The following is an 18,928-nucleotide window of genomic DNA, read 5'->3' as shown; positions in this document are numbered from 1 at the left end:
TTGGTGCCATAATTACTTTTCATTTAACAAAATTATTCCCAAGGGCTTAAAGGAAAACAAACCATGCAATGCTAAGAAGAAACTTTGAGATCAAATAGAATGGATGGTGAGGTGGCTGTTTAACATGACATATTTATAAATAATATATAACATTCCCTTTAAAAACATTAGAATGTCTAAAGACCTAGAATGCAAGAATATTAATTTAGTATTGCTCATCTATAGAAGGCCAGGAATAAATACCTATAGCTATTTAGGAACATCAATCCTTTCAGGAATGTTGCTTTAAAAATGCTAAAATAAATAATTTACATGTATACCTTAGTCAATATAATTAAGCAGATGTAGGAAGTTACCCCCATCCAAAGAAAAAAAGTATTACTAATCTGTAACAGAAATTTAGTTTATTTTAATATAATAGAGATCCAGGCTGAAATCAAGACAGATAACCTTCCACCTGTGACAAGTGAAGTGAAGGCTCTAAGTCAGAAGAGTGGGGACTGAGGTTGACAGGTCAGAGGTATCAGGGCTGAGGCTTGAAAACCTGTCCTGAATAGGCAGGCCCCTGTCCCTGTCCCTGTGTGCCTTGCTGTCAAGACTCAAGTGCTTTGATAAGGTGAAAAGTTGGAAAGGAGGAGTCTGAATCTCAGCCCACAGATGCAAGGACTTATCTGAGCAGAGTCTCAGGTAGCCTGAGGCCAGGAATCCTTATAGGAGATCGAATCCCTGTTCTGTGCAGTTTGCTGCTCTGTAATCTGAATTTAAACTCCGACAACAATCCCAAACCAATAATAGAAGGTGAAAGCTGTTGCAGATAAGTAAAAGGATTTAATTAAGGCAGGAAAGTCTAGAGCTCCACAACCTAGCACCTGACTTGAGACAGAGCAGAGAGATTTGACACAGGCAACACACGGTCAAGTCCTACGTCCAAGGAGCTCTGAGTAACAGAGGAACCTGAAAAGGAACAATGGAGTAAACGAGTTTATCACAACCAACGGGATGAAAGGAGACAACTGACTGCAGGACCATTCTTCATTAAATCTCCAGAGAAAGAGGTCATTTCACCCGTATTAATTGATCACCTACCCTGTGCTGACTTCTGGATGACCGGCATGTAGCAATGAGCTGAAAGTCCTGAGAGGAAGACCTTCTTACGTTAGAGATAGACCAATAACACATTTTAAAAATATCAGTGAAGCCAGGTAAGGGAACAGAGTGAGAGATGGCATGGCAGTCAACAGAAGTCCTCTGGAAGGTGGTGATATCTGAACAGAAACTTTAAAACAAAGAAATATCGGGGCAGGGGGCATTCAAATATCTGGGGAGAATAAATATCAGGCAGTGAAAGTGGTTTGTATAAGGAGCCAAATACACGCTTAACCTGACTATTACCACTGTTAAGAATTCTGTGTAGCTAATACAGAAAAACAGGAACAGTGGGTGTGCAGTGGGGAGAGAGAGAAGATGGAAGGGCTAGACCCTGTGTTCATTAGTTCTTAAGAAAACACTTGTTTTAACAGAGCATCATGAAAAAGACCAGAAATCTGAACAGACTGCAATAAGATAAAAATTAACGAAGATTTTTCATTGATATAATTTTCATAGAAAGATCCTATGCCTGTTAAAATGTATTTGAGATACAATTTTTGGGGTCAGAGTTTCTTTTTCTAACCTAAAATATAAGCCATCTGAACTACGGCGAAAATAAGTCAGGTTCCATCTGATGATACAAGGCAGCCATAATTCCAGCAATTTAATGTCTTAATGGTTTCTCAGCAACAAAACATTTTGGGTAAAAGATAATGTGTTCAGATTACTATTAAACCACATTTTAATGCCACCACTTTAATGACTTGAACTCCAATAATAAAGAGTTTCAAACAGTTCCTAATTTATTTTCTAATGTCTTGATACATTGATAGGCAAAAGATCTTACTTTCCAGTTTAAAAAAAAAAAAGCAATTATCAATGTTATTATACCCTGCCACAAAGTTTCTTAATGCGATCTTATTCAAAGTATCTAAATTAAAGTCAACTAGAGACAACATTTTAAAATTACACACACACACACAACTTTATAATCCACAAAAGAAGCAAATTCTTTAGTATATAGGCCAGTTAAATTTATTTAAACCCCTACAATGAAGCATAAAAGAATTTAATGATGCATGGCAGACTTTAAAGTCATTTTATGGATTGGTATCATTACCAAATGCAGGAAGCTATAAATGAAGTATCTGGCACAACTGGTACTGCATCTCAAAAACAATTCTAAATGGCTCAGACATTTATTTTGGCTTACATCCCTTTGAAGTCAAATGAGTTAAATGCTACTTGAAGAAATATTTTAAAAGAATAATCATAGACTCCAACCTAGATAACAAATGCAGGAGATATAATTACATAAGTATAAAGCATTTGCATATATATTTGATATCATCACACAGGCTAAATAGGGCCTTTTACTGCGTAAAAGTGAAAATAAAAGATATTGATGATCTGTTATTATACACATACATTCAAGTTAATAATTTGTAAAAAAAAAATGCCATTTGTGGGTCAGGTTGAAAATATTTTGAAAAACAAAAATTCCTATTTTAATGACCAGTGTTTCCACGTCCATCAGATTACTTGTATAGCAAACCAATTTAGTTGTTCTCCTGTCCAAAAACATGACACTAATCACTTTCCAATATGAACTTTTAAAAACATTTAAATAAAACCTTGCAAAAATAAATGTATCCACACTCGAGTTTATTTTCTTTGGAAGCATTTGGAAATGAATGACTTGAATAAGACTTTCATTTTCAGACAAAATTCTTCAGATGCCCAAATGACTTTGAAATCATTCATTTTTTTCTCCACTGAAAGGAGGGTTTAAAAAACATGTGATAAGGGATGGGTGTGTGTGTGTGTGTGTGTGTGTGTGTGTGTGTGTGTTTACAACTAATAAGAGTAACTTATAGCTACCATGATTAAATGCATATACATATATAAAATGTAAATACCTATAAAATCCTAAAAAAGAGTCTCTATACTGAAATATGTCGCCATGAAAAGGGTTTTAAACAAATTAAAACACAGCAATCTTCTTTAGAATTTAAGATATTTATTTCTAATAGAATAGTCACATAATTTATATTGAAAAATTAAAGAAAATATTTAGTTCATCAAGAACTGCTATTACAAAACCAAAGGTACATAAAAGAAGCTGTTCTTCCAGGACAGATTATATCTTAAAAGCTTTGCTATTTGTGCTTCTAAGAAAGGAATGATAGAAATTAGAAAAATAATAATTTCACATAGTATCCATGATAACTTTTCATAGCAAAATAAACTACTGCAGTAGAAATTCACCATGTAAGTCCATGGAAATAGTAATAATGTTCATGGTTCTATGATAAAGTGAATATATTTATTAAACTATTATAACTGTAAAGTGCTATAGTCTTCAGTCCAGTCAAAGGAATAATCAGTTACTTAATCAGAAGCTATTTCTATACCAAGAAAAAGGAAAGTTCATGAAAACACATTCACATACAGAGAAAATGAGTTACAAAAACATTTATTTCTACTAAGCTTCATAATTTGTAATGTCTTCTGTAGCATTGAATTAACATGACAACATTTGAGCACGGCATCCAGAATGGTTCAATTAAAACATAATACTACAGGACTTGGGATATAGCTAAGTTGGTAGAGTGCTTGCCTTGCATGCACAAGGCCCAGGGTTCAACCCCCCACACCACAAAAAACAATTGAACAAAAAAATAGTACTACTATCCAGGATTTTTAAAAATGAATGAGTTTATCACAAAATAACTAGTCAACACTTTGAAGAAGATAAAACATAGAGCAGGCAAATTTCAAGAGAGGAAACTTGCTATCTAAGATCTGTATTATATAGGAAAAATTGGAAAAGGGGAAGACATTGTTATAGGTATTTTTCAATATATTAACTCAATTAATCCTCACAGCAATCCTAGTATTGCCTCCATTTAATACATGAAAACTTTCTAACTTGCCAAGTTCACAGGGTGACATTGTAGTGGAACTGGAATTTCCAAGGATTACTTTGACTCTTGAAGTCATTCACAGTCATGTATTTCTAAGGTTACAATCTTTAATAAAAAAAAAAAAAGCTTTATCTTTTGCTATGCAGGATTGCCCTTTTATAATCACCTTTAAGATTAGAGGTTTAGTCTTCTAATGTTTATTTATCTATCTTCAACACAAATAAAAGGGTAGACTCTTCTCTGAATGCCTGATCAACACGTAAAAGTGATTTCTAGAATTGCATCTTTCAAATTGAACTAAGCAATTGAATTCATTTATGGACATACTGTGCTAGTTACTATATCAATAGTGAGGATCTTTTATGGTAACAAGATTATTTTCAGGGTTGTCACAGAACAAAAATCAGAGGAGTCAGTTAAGAACTTAGTAGAGGAAACACTATTGATGGAGATCATGTGCTGTGTTTATCAAGAAGTATTTTTTAAGCTTTACATAAAGAACTTATAATTATGCATACGAATTTTGGATATATCTTCTCCTGAGCTCCAACATTGACAAAGGTCATATCTTCCACTACACAGGTCATTTCAGAGAATTCAGCATAAATGAGGGGGTGACATTCAACCTCACCTGATGGCAGCCAGACAGGCAGATGACCCCGTAAATGAGCCTCCAAAGATGGCACCCAAGCAAAGCCTAGAGGGTTCAGTGCAGGGCTTTTAAACTGCATGTTGCAAATCAAATTGTGAAATCAATGCAGCAGGCTATAGGCTACATTTAGAAAGCTAAAATTCAGCACACAGAAAACATCAGAGTTGTATCACTATAGTAATGGAGCTTTATGACGCTTTGCTTCCCATGTAAAATGTATTTCAAGTTATGAATCTTGGTCAAAAATGTTGAAAAGCCAGTGATCTAGTGAATACTAAGTGTGCTCTGTTCTACTACTAAGCACGATATTTAATAAAACAGACAGCTGGATTCCTCAGGGCCAAGAAGTAGAGCTAGTCATAACAAATGGATCATAGATCATTAAAGGATATTTAAATTTCATCTACTCCAACAAATCACCCAACAGATGGAGACTTTTTGTGAGATTTCCACAAAGGAGCATCTAACTTCTGGAGAAGTCTGTTTGTTTCTCTGCAAATCACCTCTAACTCTTAGAAAGTTCTTTATTATGCCAAATTGAAATAGACCATAAGGCTGTTGCTTTCACATGACAAGCTCTTCAATGTATGTTTGTGACAGAGAATTTAATTCTATTTACTTTTTTGAATAAACATAAATTGCAGAAAATTTAGAAAATACTAAAAAACATAAATAAGAAAAATTATTCATAACTTTTTTACTGCTGTTATTGATTATCTTAATATATAAAGAAAATTTTTAATTTTTAAATAGAGACTATAAATATTTAACATTGTCATTATCCAATCTACATTTAGAAGCCAAGTTCGTATCACTTCCATTTGATGTTTCTCAGCAAGGTGATCTTTAGAGGGGAAAACAATCCAGACATAACAACTGAAGCCATGCTAGCTATGTCTTCCTAAACTTTATCTTTAATATATAGTGAATATCCTCTAAGTAAATACTCTACAATATGATTATAATTACAACATAGCAATCTAGCATATGGCTGCATCATAACTTATTTTTTAAAATCCCTTTAGAGGACTAAATTATTTCTAGCTATTATAAAAAATTGATATGAATATCCATGCACATAAATGATTTTCTCCTGATAACTCTTGGATTTAAATTATTAGACTAAAGGTTAGGTCTTTGACAGATATTAGAAAATTGTCCCCCAGAAAATGTGTGTCAGTTTACTTTCTTGCTGTGACACAAAGATCTCCCCCAAATAAGCATTAACCTGTTTTTTTCATCTTTGCTAACTTGATATTTTTTAACATATAATGAAACTAAATATTTTTGACATATTTATTGGACATTTTTACTTCCTCTTTTGTGAAATTTTAATCATGTGCTTCCTTCCTTCCTTCCCTCCCTCCCTCCTTCCTTCCTTCCTTGAACCCAGGGCCTTGTGCATTTGAGGCAAGTACTCTACCAACTGAGCTAAGACCCCAGCCCTTCAATCATGCCTTTCTCCAATTAACTTTTGAGGTTTTGAAAATAATTGATTAGTTCTTAAATATCTGAAGAAGATTCTCAAGTCTAGTGAAACTACTATCTTTGTTAATTTGAATGCTGGGTACCAGACTTTAAGAAGCCAAAGACATTACTAATTATTGTGACTTTAAGTCTCCAATGTTTTTTTCCCCATCCAAAAATCACTTTGCTGAGAAACATATCAAATGAAAATAATATAAACTTGGCTTCTAAATGTAGACTGGAAAATGACAATGTTGAATATATATAGTCTCCATTTAAAAACCTAAACTTTCCCTTACATCAAGACAATAACAGCAGTAAAAACCTGTGATGAGTTGACAATCTATTCTACTGCTTTGCTTCAACCACAAATTGTCATCCACAAAATAAGAATCCAGCATTGAATCTGAGACATTAAAAACTCACAGTACACCAAAGCAAAACAATCAAAAACTTCTATTACCATTAAGAATTTCAAGGAAGGGAAGCTGGAGCTTCCCCCAAGTCAGGTGGAAAGTGTGCTTTAGCTACCCATTGAACACTAACACAACTCAGAAACAGGGGCAGAGGGCACCGTAGGTACCTTTCTGAAGTTCTTCGCCTAGGTGAGGCATGAGCACCTCTAAAGTGCCCCATGCACAACTCATGGAAAACCTTTATTTTCTTCTTTCTTCATAATCTACCTGACCCTACACCCAGTATAATGCTGACTGGATCTGACCATTCCTGCCGCCACTGCCTTACCAGGCCCTCGCTGTTGTCCCAACCTTTGCCATCACGTGCCAGCCATTCCTCCTGCCTCTTGCATTACCCTTCTGAAGTTTATCCTCCATTTCACCTCCAGAAAGATACCTCTAAGGTACAAAATTGACCATCCACCGTGCCCCTATTTTGTTACAAGATCAAGATTCCAGGTTCCTCAGCACAGCACAAAAGGCCCTTTGGGCTCTACACAGATCTAAGCTCTCCTGGCATCCGGGTACACAGAAGATGCTAACTGCTCACGCCTCTGGGTGAAGCACATGCTGTACATGCACATGCATCAGCCTACTAGCTAATTCTGCAACCCTGAATACTCAGCAGAAGGATGACCTTCTCTTGGAAGTGTTTCCTGATCCCATTTTCCTACAGGCTGAATTCAATGTCCTTCCTTGGTGTTCTTAGGAGAGTCTGGAAAAGTAAATAAACGGGTTTTCTGTTTGTGGGATGCCAAATACAGCTGAGCATGCTACAGGGCCCCTAGCTACCCTAAGTACCTAGTGTTGAAATTAACCCTCTTGTCTGTCTTCCTTGATGACAGAGAGTGCTCTTGAAGGGTCCTTATCGTCCCACTATATCTAGCAACTATCAGAGTATCTGGCACACAGGAAACGCTCAACAAATGCTTATTGGATGAATGACTTAATAAGTATAAAATTATGATATGTTTTTAAAGTTACCCTATAACTTTTATCTTGAACAAACCAGATAAGTCAGAAGAAAATTACCAACATTATATACTTACAAGAGGATTCTTAGCTTATAAGAGGATTCCAAATCCTGGATTTTTTAAAATATCAATTTCCTCTACTGCTCTTGAAATAACATTTGCTACTCATACTGTTTTATGGACACATATCTTTTGTATAAGACATACCGGCATTTGGTCATCAGTTACATTTTTTAAATACAGAATGCCAGACATTGCTTAGCACATTGCATATGCATACAGTAATTACATAACAAATATCCTGTAAGTGTTCAACAGTGAGATCTTGGGTTTGCTGCCTGGATCACAATTATTCTCTCTTCTTGGGGGGAATTCAGTTTCCATACACAGGGATGGTTTATGTCAAAGGTAACAGAGATTGGTTCAAAAATGAAATGCCTGATTGGAGATGGATTGTTTTTAATCTTAAAATTGAGGAAACATTCAATTCAAGTTAATCCTTTTATAGTAGCAAGAACTACCAGAGGTAAAACCAGATATAAACTTGACGGCTGTTGATAGCCATGTTCCCTGCCATGTGCAGAAATGGACACACAGTCATTTGTAGTCCAGAGAATGAAGCCAACATGGAGAAAGAGACAGATATGAGATGATGTGAGTCCCAAATAAGAGTCCAGAAGATGACAAGAGTCCTGGTGATGCTCAGTAACTGGTCCCCTATCTCTTTGAGAACCTATTGCACCTCTGCCCTTCCCATAGTTGTGTGATAAACTCCACTTCCTTCTAAACACATTCACTTGGGCTGGCCCTGGTTGGACTTACATCATTTACAGCAGTAGAAGAGAATAGACATAAATAGATAAATGAAAAACGGATTCACCTGATTTTCTTTCCCACTAATTCTTTTAACTAATTCTACCAGATGGTTTGGCATAATGATAGCATGGGCTAATTTACATGAGATTCCTATTCCGAGAGAGAAGGAAGGTATTCGTTTTAAAATACATTTCAAATAAAAGTTCCAAGCAACATATGCCAAAGCAAATCTGAGGTGCCTGATCATAGCTACATGTGTGAAAAGATGTGTCCTCTCCCCTACAGAAGATTCCCACAAATCAACTCTAGGTAGAGTTTTCCAGAAACAACAAGATTTCCTTTTTCAGAGTTCTTTATGCTTTGGGTTCCCTGGATAATGCAACAGGTATGAGAGAATTTTCTAGAAGTGAATTTTCCTAATTCAGAGAGCAAAATTTAATGGCTCTCAGGCACTGACTGCTTCGGCCAAGTTGGAGTCCACGTTGGAATCCGCTGGAATCCGTGTCTGGACACAGATTGTCCATCCCTGGCAGCAACTGACCCAGCTGTCTTTCCTGCTGCTCTCTCCCTCTGCAATGGCTGCTCTTCCCACCAAGAAATGGTGAGCCAGGTAAGGGGCACAGAAGTTACAAAGACTGACCACCTTCTGGGCCCCCAGGGCAGGCCAGCATGGGGTGGCCCCTCCACCTGTGCTGACCTGTGGTGGCAGAAGGAAGCCTGTGTGTGACTCGTGGTGCCCTGGCCTTGGCTTTCCATTCTGAGTCAGTGCAGCTTGATGAGGTTTAGTGATCTGGTGGCTTGAGGGAGCACTTAAACCTTGGTGCTCTGACTGCCCCTGGCACGCAGTCTTCCTGTCCGGCTGGCCTTCTCCTCAGAGGACACCTGATTTGGGGGAGCAGCAGGGCTTTTGTCCTGTGTTGCACCCACATTTTTTCGGGTTTGTCTCTCTTTGGTTTGCTGCTTGGAAGCAAGAGCATTGTCCCTTTGGATGGGGATCTCTGTGATCTGACGGGTGCCTTTAGGGGCTAGTGTCTCTCCGACAGGCTGCTGGGCAAGGGCCACGCCCTCATGCTCTGGGGGGTCCAACACACTCTCTCTCTTCTGAGGTCTTTCCTTTTTCTGAGCCTGCTCCCTTCTCTCTGGGTCCTGGATTGGCTCTGCAGGGACCTTTGCATTTCCAAGGGGTCTGCTGGGTGGGGGCCGCACTTCTTGGGTTGGCTGGTCACCCCTGAGGGCAGTATCATTTTCTTGAGATAATCCTTCAGAAATCGGTGCTTTCAAAGAGGGTCTCTTTTTGGATACACCGACCTCTGGGACCAGGTAACGTGGGGGAAGGTTGGTCGGGGCCTTTTTTCTGGAATGACGCACATTCCCTCTTTTCTCTTCCTGTGATTTGGGATCTCTCGGTGATGGTTCAGAAATTCCTGGGGTGTGGACTGGCTCCCTCTGGTTCCCCTGGGGGCTGGGGGGAGGGATGGGGTCAGGATGGTGGGGCACCTCTGCGGGTCCTGGCTCACTCTGGGATCCCAGCCGCGAGTCTCTCTGGGCGCTTCTGGGAGGTGCCTTTCTCGGAGGCGCTGTCTTTCCTTGGATAGGGAGTTTTTTTTTCCTAGCTCCCTTCTGCGGCAGGGAATCTGGGCCTTGGCCGTGGGGCGGGGCCTGCACATCTGGAACCTTCCTGCTGGAGGAAGGGGCTGCTTGGGGAGCTCTCCTTTCCTTTGCAGGCTTTGCCTCAGGTCGAGGGCCTGTGCCCTGAGGCAGCTGAGGTTCTGTGACAGGAGAAGGAATGTGCGGGAGCCTGACGGTGGGCGCCTCCTCCTCCAGGGAGGCACTGGGGCTGCGCTGCTGCGAGGCCTGCTCCTGGAAGGGGGGGCTGATAGGAGGGAGCCTCACCTCGCTGGCTTTCCCTTCCTGGCCTTGCTGGGCACTGTGGGCTGCCTGGGGGCTCAGATTTGGGGGCGGTTTGGAACTGGGAGGGCTGATGGGAGGAAGCTTACTAGGGTCCCCTTCCTGAGTGGGTACAGGCCTGGGAGAGGGGGTCACGTTTTGATGTGAGCTTGTCCCCGCAGCCTCTTCCCTGCTGGGTGACAGGAGCTTGGGTGTGGGCCTCCTGCTCTGCAGGGGAGCCAGTGTCTGAGGCTGGGGCAGCCTCGTGGGAGCCAGACGACTCCTAGGGAGCCAAGTCACTGGGTGTTCCCTGTCCTGGGTCTGTTTTGTGTTTGTCCTTGAGTCTTGGGGAGGTGGCAGTTCTGGGTAGGGGGTACTGGCCCGGACAACTTCTGATTTGGGGGTTTCCCCCTTTAGGGGAGGTGGGTCAGGGTGGGTGGGCTCTTCTGGAAGATTATGCCGGGAACCTTGGGCCAGAGGTTTGGCTGACTCAGCTTCTTGGATTTCCCGAGGGCTGGGAGCAGATGGGCCAGGTCCCTGAGGTGGTTCAGACAGCGGAGGGCTGCTGGGGGCCACCCTGGCCTCCCCGGATTCCTCATCCTGGTCTGGCTGAGGGCCGTGGGGTGGAGAAGGGCTGGAGTGTTGGGGTGGTGCTTGAGAAGCAGTGGTGTGGGACTGCCCCACTTCACCGGCTTTCATCTCAGACGGCCCGGCGTCATTTTTAGGGACATCTGGCTGAGTGGTTGTTCTTTTTGGAGAAAGATCTGACTGTTGAACATCCCCTTCCACCGGGTTTGGAGATTTGTCTGGGGTCTGCTGAGGAGCCCCAGGTGCTGATGAGTCGAGCTGCTGAGGAGGCTCTGAATTGCGGAGGCTGGTGGAAGAAGGCTCCTTCTTATGGGTTTCTCCCTCCTGAGTCAGCTCTTGATGCTGGGAGGGAACTGGGTTCTGATTGTCAGGAACCTTTCCATGAATCTGCACTCCGGAGAGATGCTCTGGTACCTGGCCATCTGCTTGCAGTCTCGCCAGGCGCCTGGGGGAAGGAACCAGGTGTGCTGGCACCCCAGAGACAGTCTTCCTGCTAGAGGGAGCTCCTGCTTCAATACAAAAACAAGTTAGCTCAAAATGGTCTTGACCGCCTAGAAATCAATGACAAAAACTTCTCCCTCTTTTGTGATGCACACAGATCCTCAAAAAGAATAGAATCACATAGAGGAGAACTCAATCTTCCTTCTCCTCCCAGACACTAAGTTTCTACAATTTTCTTATTTAGTAGAACTTAGGACAATTTTAATCGACTGAACACATGAACTCTAACGAGTAAACATAAAGAGGATAGCTCAGGAGCCCAGTTTGGGTCTTTGGGTGGTGAAGAAATTTTCCACATGAATGAGATCTGAAATTTTGACCTTAGCAATCAAGGCTGTTTTTGACTAGAGAAACTAGAGGATGGACATCAAGTCAGATGACCTTGCACTTATCTGTTCCTTTGTTTAACGGTGGTCCCCTTAAATACACTGTGTGAGCCCTGTGAAGAGTCCTGTCTGTTTACCAACACCTGTTTACCAATACCAGTACCAATACCTGACCATCTGCACCATGGTCAGCAGAAACTCAGTAAATAAGTGATGAATGAAACAAGGGAGTGAAGAAAGTGTCCACTGAAATCCCCAGGCACCAAGGCTCAGAGAAGCTGCTCCTGAGAATCTGCACTCTGAGCTGCTCCCACAGGCCCACCCTCATCCCCCGATCTCCTCTTTTCCCACCAAGTCTACCCTGGCTTCACAATAGCTCTCAGAGGCCACCAACGATGTTGGACATTGACATTGTAGAAAAGAACTCCTCCATCACGTGGGCCCTGTACCTAGTGCAGTGGGCAGAAGTGGAGCATCAGTCTGGAACTGGAGGAAACTTGTCTCTGTTCACTTCGGGAGAGACCTGATCCTCAGAGATTCCAAATCCCAAAAGACCTCTAAGGTATCCCAGAGGGACAGACCTGTCCCCCACAGCAAACCACACTCCCAGCCACCATTCCCAGCAGAGGGCTTGAGCTGCTCTGGGTTACACTGAGCCTCCTACACGGGAAGCCCCTTGCATCTGGTCAAACCAGATGTCTCTTGGGAGGGAGAGGGAACAAGTAGAAACGAGGACAAGCTTACTTCCTGGGAGGATGCCCTGTCCATCATTTTTATGGTCCTAGTATATAACAATATAAACTAAAATACTACCTTACGCAAGAAACAAGGTTAAATTAAAATAGAAAACAATGAAAATATCTAAAATAGGCAAATTCACAGAGAACAGAAAGTAGATTAGAGATTACCAAGGATTAGGAGGAGTTATTGTTTAGTGGGTATAGAGTTTCTGTTTTGGGTAATGGAAAATTTAGCAATATCTAGAAACAGGAAGTGGTGACGGCCATGCAACATTAGGAATGCTATTAAGGCTGATTAATTTAACAGTTAAGTAACTCTACATATATAAATACATATATATATATACATACATGTAATATGTACATAATAAAACATATATGGTTTATACACATATGTGTGTATATAGATGTATTAAATTAAAAAGGTAATTTAAAGGGAGAAAAATATAAGAACAGTAAAACCTGGTGCTAAAGGTTTTTTTCCCTCCTTAATCCTCTTGGTTTCCTACAGTCAGACATACAGAATTTCTTTTCCTACTTTTACAACTTAGGAATTCACATAATTTGGCAAATGACTCCATGCCCTTCATTAATGATAAGGGCACCACTTTGCAGGCCAGTAAATTGCTCAGTTTTCCTCTGTTTGACTCATCATTACCATCATCATTTTCTTCTGCCATTAGTCAGAATTCTTCATAATGATTTGCAAATAGAATTTCATTTCGTGATCTTTTTAGCAAAAACTCGGGATGATAGTTGGTTCGGCTTTCTAAAAGCTTTATTGGAAGCACCAACTACCTAGAAATAGGCTGTCTCTAGACAAATGGAGGGCAAGACATCCCTCACCCTGAGTTGAGAATATAGTATTTCTTGATTTTATAGAAAAGGTAGTGTTTAATCAACTTTTTTAGGTCTTTGTGCTTTAGAGACAAATATTTTTGTCTTATTATGAGGAAAAAAACCAAGATAATTCTATACACAAACTGCAATACTGTATATTAATTAGACACCTAAATATTTCAAGGGTTTATCATCTGGACCTAAAGCTACTATTTCACACATGCATTAAATAAAAATTAAACTAAACTATCCACTGGTGAAGGTTCACATTTCTAGGTCTAGGCTGACAGATGCTGTACTCAGAAATGACAGCCCCTGGCTTACTTTTCATCTCTTTGTTTCACTCCCATTTTTAAAAGCAGACATTATAATTGCATTCTCAGTTACAAATTAGCAGCATGCAATCACTAAAGATAAAGCTATGTAACTTCAAATATTTGGGAATTATCTTTAGTTTGCATTGACACAGGATTACCTCTTTTAGAAAGACAATGCTGTTTGACTATAAGATTTCTGTTTGTACTGAAGCCTAAATACATAGATGGTCTAATTCAACTGGGGAAAACCTCAGCTTGGGAAGGCCAGATTCTAATAATGGCCATAAAATTATACACAGTTTTCTTAAGAAAATAATTATTTTCAAAATAATTTCTTAAATCAAATTAATGATGACTGGATAAATCTAGAATAAAAATGTGAGACTTCTTATTTTCAGTACAGTTTTCTAATGGTTCAGACCAGTATTTCACAGAATCTTAAATTTTTTTATTTCAATTTCTTTCCTTGGACAACTCCATTAACCAAAAAATAATTCCATTCCATTATTATTATCATTATTATTTGTTATTATTATTATTTCTAGGAATCTCATTTAGATAAGTAATGTGTTTGGGTAAATGTACCTAAACTGTAGAACTTTAATTTAGAGTACCTAGTTTAGTGCAGAGGCAAAGATGTGAGTACCAACCAGGCCCAGGACAGTGGCTTACTGGGTCAAGACCCTTTCTCAGGCATTTTTGACCATTTGTTTAGGGAATTATAGTTGAAAACTGTTTTCTTACACTGAGTTTCATTCTTATCTGGCCCTTTTCCCTTGGTGTAGACTTCACAGTCCTTAACTGAGCCACTGGTCCTAATTCTTGGGCCACTGGAGATGCCATCAAAGCTTATTAATAAGGATTGTGGCTGTTAGGATTTTTTAAATACTCCATTGAATAATGTCTGGTCTCTACAGTTTCACTTTATGTGCAAGTTTATCCTTAAAATTAATGTCAACTAAAAAAACATAGCTCATAGGAAAGTTAGCAGAATACAACAATTACTAATTGGGCATTATGTAAAATTGTGGATGTATTCTGCAATCTGCATTTGGGGTAAAATTGGGAGTTCATAACCCACTTCAATCTAATGTATGAAATATGATATGTCAAGAGCTTTGTAATGTTGTGAACAACCAATAAAAAAATAAAAAATTAAAAAAAAATGTAAAAAAAAAATAAATAAAAAAACATAGCTCCCTCCACAAATTAACTATATAAATAAGGAAATACAATCTCAGCTTAAGAAAATACAATCTTTTCCAAAATATTAAACCTGCCAGAAAAGCAAAGTTCTATTGAAGCTAGGAATGTTATATATTAATTGCAATCTCTCCCTGTCTACTTCTTCAAGCTAGAATTCTGTTAGTCAATAACTGGATGGCTGGGTTTCAGTTATTAAATGTATCTGAGAGTGGTAACATTTTTACAAATTCTGTAATTCATACCTTTCATTAAATCAGACAGGCCTAACCTAATTAGTCCAAACAAATACAATTTAATTATACCCTTTAAAAAGGGAGTCCATTTTCCTATGAACACATTATCTGGTCTATTAATTTGCCAAATGGCAAATGCACCCAATAATCAGTGTTCCTTATCATTGTAGAATAAGGAAAATACAAAATACAGAGGGAATCCTGCCAGATGTGGAAGCTGCTTTGCTCATACGCCTCTGTTCAGAGGCACGGATACAGAAATGCACATTTCTCAGTTACGCAGAACTGGTCAGCCTCAGGGGACTGACTTGTGTTTTTAAAATCACAAGAGACTAACATGAAAGCCAGCATACCAATTTATTAATTTACAGTGGGAGATGGACCCAGCTTGGGGATCAGGGGAGGGTACGCTAACGTAAGGCATAGTCCCCACAGGAACAGTCTACTCTGGGGACCAAATTAAAGATCACAGGTTGCTGGGATAGCCCAGAACCAAAGCAACAGGATCCAGATTTCCTCAAGAGAAAGTTCTGTGGCCTATGGAAGCCTCATTAGGTACCCTAAAGGCCGTGGCTTTGTAAAGAACTAGTGCTTGATGTGGAGAATCGATCAGGGTTGGATAGATATGCCGACATGCTCCTGATTTAATATCCCCACCTCCCACTTTGTAGATGGAACCCAGCCTTCCAGTTCTCCATTACTGCCTCCGTTAATTTTTAGACAGGTCAAACTTTCTTCATATACTTCTCGGGCAGCAGGTCATGCTTTGGTCACTTTATCTCCTACACATATGTAGAAGAAAATTCTCATCTGTTTTCTGTTGATTTTTACCAGTTTCACAGTGACCTCATTCCAAAATACTAGGGGCACGTGACCTGGGGAAAGCAGGCAAAGTGCACAATGGCACAGTTGGTTTGAACTCTGGCAAAATCATGACCTGGCCTCCCTCAGCCTGCCAGAATGCAATCAGTCAAACAAAATCATGTTTGGGCAAGAGTCACGGAGTTGTAACCACAAAGCTGCACAGCATCTACAAAGTGGCAAGAGCCTCAGTTTAACATTTTGCAAAACGTGACCTATGAATAAAGTTCAGTCCATTGAAGGGCCTTTTTTTTTTTTTTTTAATGTTCTGGGGGCATGGAACCCAGGGGTAGTTAACCACTGAGCCACATCCCCAGCCCTTTTTATATTTTATCTCGAGACAGAGTCTTGCTAAGTTGCTTAGGGCCTCACTAAGTTGCTGAGGCTAGCTTTGAACTTGCGATCCTCCTGCCTCAGCTTCCCAAGCCACTAGGTTTACAGGCATGCACCACTGCACCCCACAAGGGACATTTTAAAAACTAAATACTGATTGTAGTAAAACACACATAAAATTTAGCATTTTAACCAGTTTTTGGCCTACGGCTCAGTGGCACTAAGTACATTCACATTGTTGTTAAACCAACACCATCCTCTTTCTCTCTTCATCTCCCCAGTGGAAACTCTGGACATGTTAAATAATAACACTCCTTTCTCCCCTTCCCTCAGCCCCTGCCAACCACCCTTCTTTGTATCCCTATGAATCTGACTACCCTAAGTACCTCACATTAGTAGAATCATATAGTATTTGCTTTTTCCTGACTGGCTTATTTACTTAGCATATCTTCAAAGTTCATTCATATTGTAGCATGTATCAGAATTTCTTTCCTTTGGAAGACTGAATAATATTCCACTGTAGGTATACAGCACATTTTGTTTATCCATTCATCTGTCCATGGGCACTTCATTTGCTTCCATCTTTTGGCTAAAGTAAATGCTTCTATAAACAAGGAGGTGTAACTATCTCTTCATGTTCTTGCTTTCAATTGTTTGGAGTATATATCTGCAAGTGGAATTGCTGGATCATATGGTAGTCTATTTCTTTTTCTGGGTACCGGGCATTGAACTCAGGGGTGCTAGACCACTGAGCCATATCTGCAGCCCTTTTTTGTATTTTATTTAGAGACAGGGTCTCACTGAGTTGCTTAGTACTTTGCTGTTGCTGAAGCTGGCTTTGAACACGTGATCCTTCTGCCTCAACCACTAGGATTGCAGATGTGTGCCCTGTGCCTGGCCTGGTAGTTCTATTTTTAATTTTTATGGGGAACCACCATGCTATCTCCAAAACAGCTGTACCATTTTACATTCCCACCAACAGTGCACATCCTCACCAACACTTGCTGTTTCCTATTTTTTGGTTGTTGTTGTTTTGTTTTATTCTGTTGCTAGAGTAGCTATCCTAATTTGGAGGAGAATTTGGGAAAATCTTTTAAATACATCTCAAAATACTTATGCACCAAAATTCTAAGAGAGGGCTTTCAAATTCCTAAATTCCAAGGAGATGCCCTCTTATATGTCTTACATCATTTGCTGCTGCTGATGGAGCAGGAATGAGGGGAACAAGAAATCCATTTAGCAAGAGAGTAAACCTAAACTCAGAACATCAAAGAAGCTTGCCCAGGGGAGTAGAGAGCCAGGATGAGGGCCACCTGGCTAGGGCCCTGCCCCTGTATTCTGCAGTACAACACTTGAAGTCTGGGGCCATCTGAAGGGGAAAGAAAACTCTTGGACTGAAACTCTTGGGCTACATGTCAACCTGGTGAGTAGAACAACACCTCAGCCCACCAGGGAAAACAATTCTGGAAGGTTGAGATCTGAACCATGAGGCTAACCCTTATCTGCTGTCCACTCTCCCGAAGGTGAGTGCCTGAGTTCTACTGTGGTCTTGGAGACAAGAGGAGTCATAGATCCAGGGTGCTAATCCTTAAAGCTCCTTTGTGGGAACAATTACCGCAGGAGAACTAGAGGCATTAAAGAGTTAGAACCAGCTACACCCTGGTTGATGGGTACCCACACAATAACTCAAAGACTTGCTTTCTTTTCCATAACAATAATTTTAAAATGGGCGCACAAGAGAGAGAGGATGGTACCTGCAGTCGGAGCCAAGCTCGTGGCAGGTTCCGCAGTCAATCCCAGGTATTCTCTAATGAGCTCACTCAGCCTTTGGTAGGCAACTTCCAGATCATCTACGGTCAATGAGATAAGAACTTTAAAGCAACAGCATCAGGTTAAAATACAGTTAGTGCTCGACTGCTGGCGGTACTGATTTGGGTACTATGTTTCGTTTTATATATTGTGGTATCAAAGTTTTAAGATGGCTCTGATGATACTTCGCCCTTGTATGGTCTCCTCCCCTTAAGTGTGGGCAGAACCTACTGTGGTAACATCATTCCCAGGGTTATATTATGTTATATGGCAAACAGGGTTTTTTGCAGATGTAAACTCATGAGTCTGAGCCCATCAAAACGGAGGTTATCCACATGGTTCCATGCAGTCACAGAAGGTCTACAAAAGGAGAGTGAATTCTCTGGCTGGTGGCAGAAGAGAAAACTGGAGACTGGAAGCACAGGTAGGATTTCATGTTCTGTTGCTGGCTAGTAGATGGTGGACACCACGTGCATAGGACCTGGGAGCAAGCTCTAGGGAATGAGGACAGCCCCTGGCAGACAGCCAACAAGAAAACAGGGTCCTTAACCCCAAGAGACCGCACTGGGCCAACAAGTAAGAACTTTGGAGCGGGTTTTCCCCCAGAGCCTTTAGATGAAATCTCAGCCCAGCTGACACCTTTGCCTCAGCCTCCTGATACCCCTGATACCCCAGGCAGAGAACACAGTCATGCCGTACCCGACTCCTACTGAACCTGAGCCTATAAACAGGCATGGTTTTAAGCTGTAAGTGTGATTATTCTTATTCAACAAAAGAAGTCCAATATGCATAGGAAATTCATTAACAGGTTGCAGAGAGCTAAACTATTAAGTGAAACCGTATCAAATTATTGTTCTCATAGGTTGAAATAGGTGAATTGGCAATTTCATATAGTTAAATTTAATGT

At 40.4% G+C, this 18,928-nt stretch overlaps 1 protein-coding gene across 2 annotated transcripts in view; it reads right to left on the bottom strand.

The window, feature by feature from the left end:
- The window catches only part of Lrguk (leucine rich repeats and guanylate kinase domain containing), a 103,355-nt gene that overhangs the window by 23,464 nt on the left and 60,963 nt on the right, over positions 1-18,928 (bottom strand). The window contains exons 15-16 of one of the 2 annotated variants that reach the window (XM_040291409.2): positions 17,967-18,062; positions 5,988-11,364 (exon numbers count right to left, since the gene is read on the bottom strand). In XM_040291409.2, coding sequence (XP_040147343.2) covers positions 9,191-11,364; positions 17,967-18,062 — 2,270 coding nt within the window. In that variant the 3' untranslated portion in view covers positions 5,988-9,190. Of the gene's footprint in view, positions 1-5,987; positions 11,365-17,966; positions 18,063-18,928 lie in introns of those variants that run through there. The other variant, XM_005331129.4, reaches the window with a different exon arrangement.

Source organism: Ictidomys tridecemlineatus, chromosome 2 (assembly GCF_052094955.1).
Source record: "Ictidomys tridecemlineatus isolate mIctTri1 chromosome 2, mIctTri1.hap1, whole genome shotgun sequence".
Classification (NCBI taxonomy): domain Eukaryota; kingdom Metazoa; phylum Chordata; class Mammalia; order Rodentia; family Sciuridae; genus Ictidomys; species Ictidomys tridecemlineatus.
This window is presented reverse-complemented; position numbering and strand designations above follow the sequence as displayed.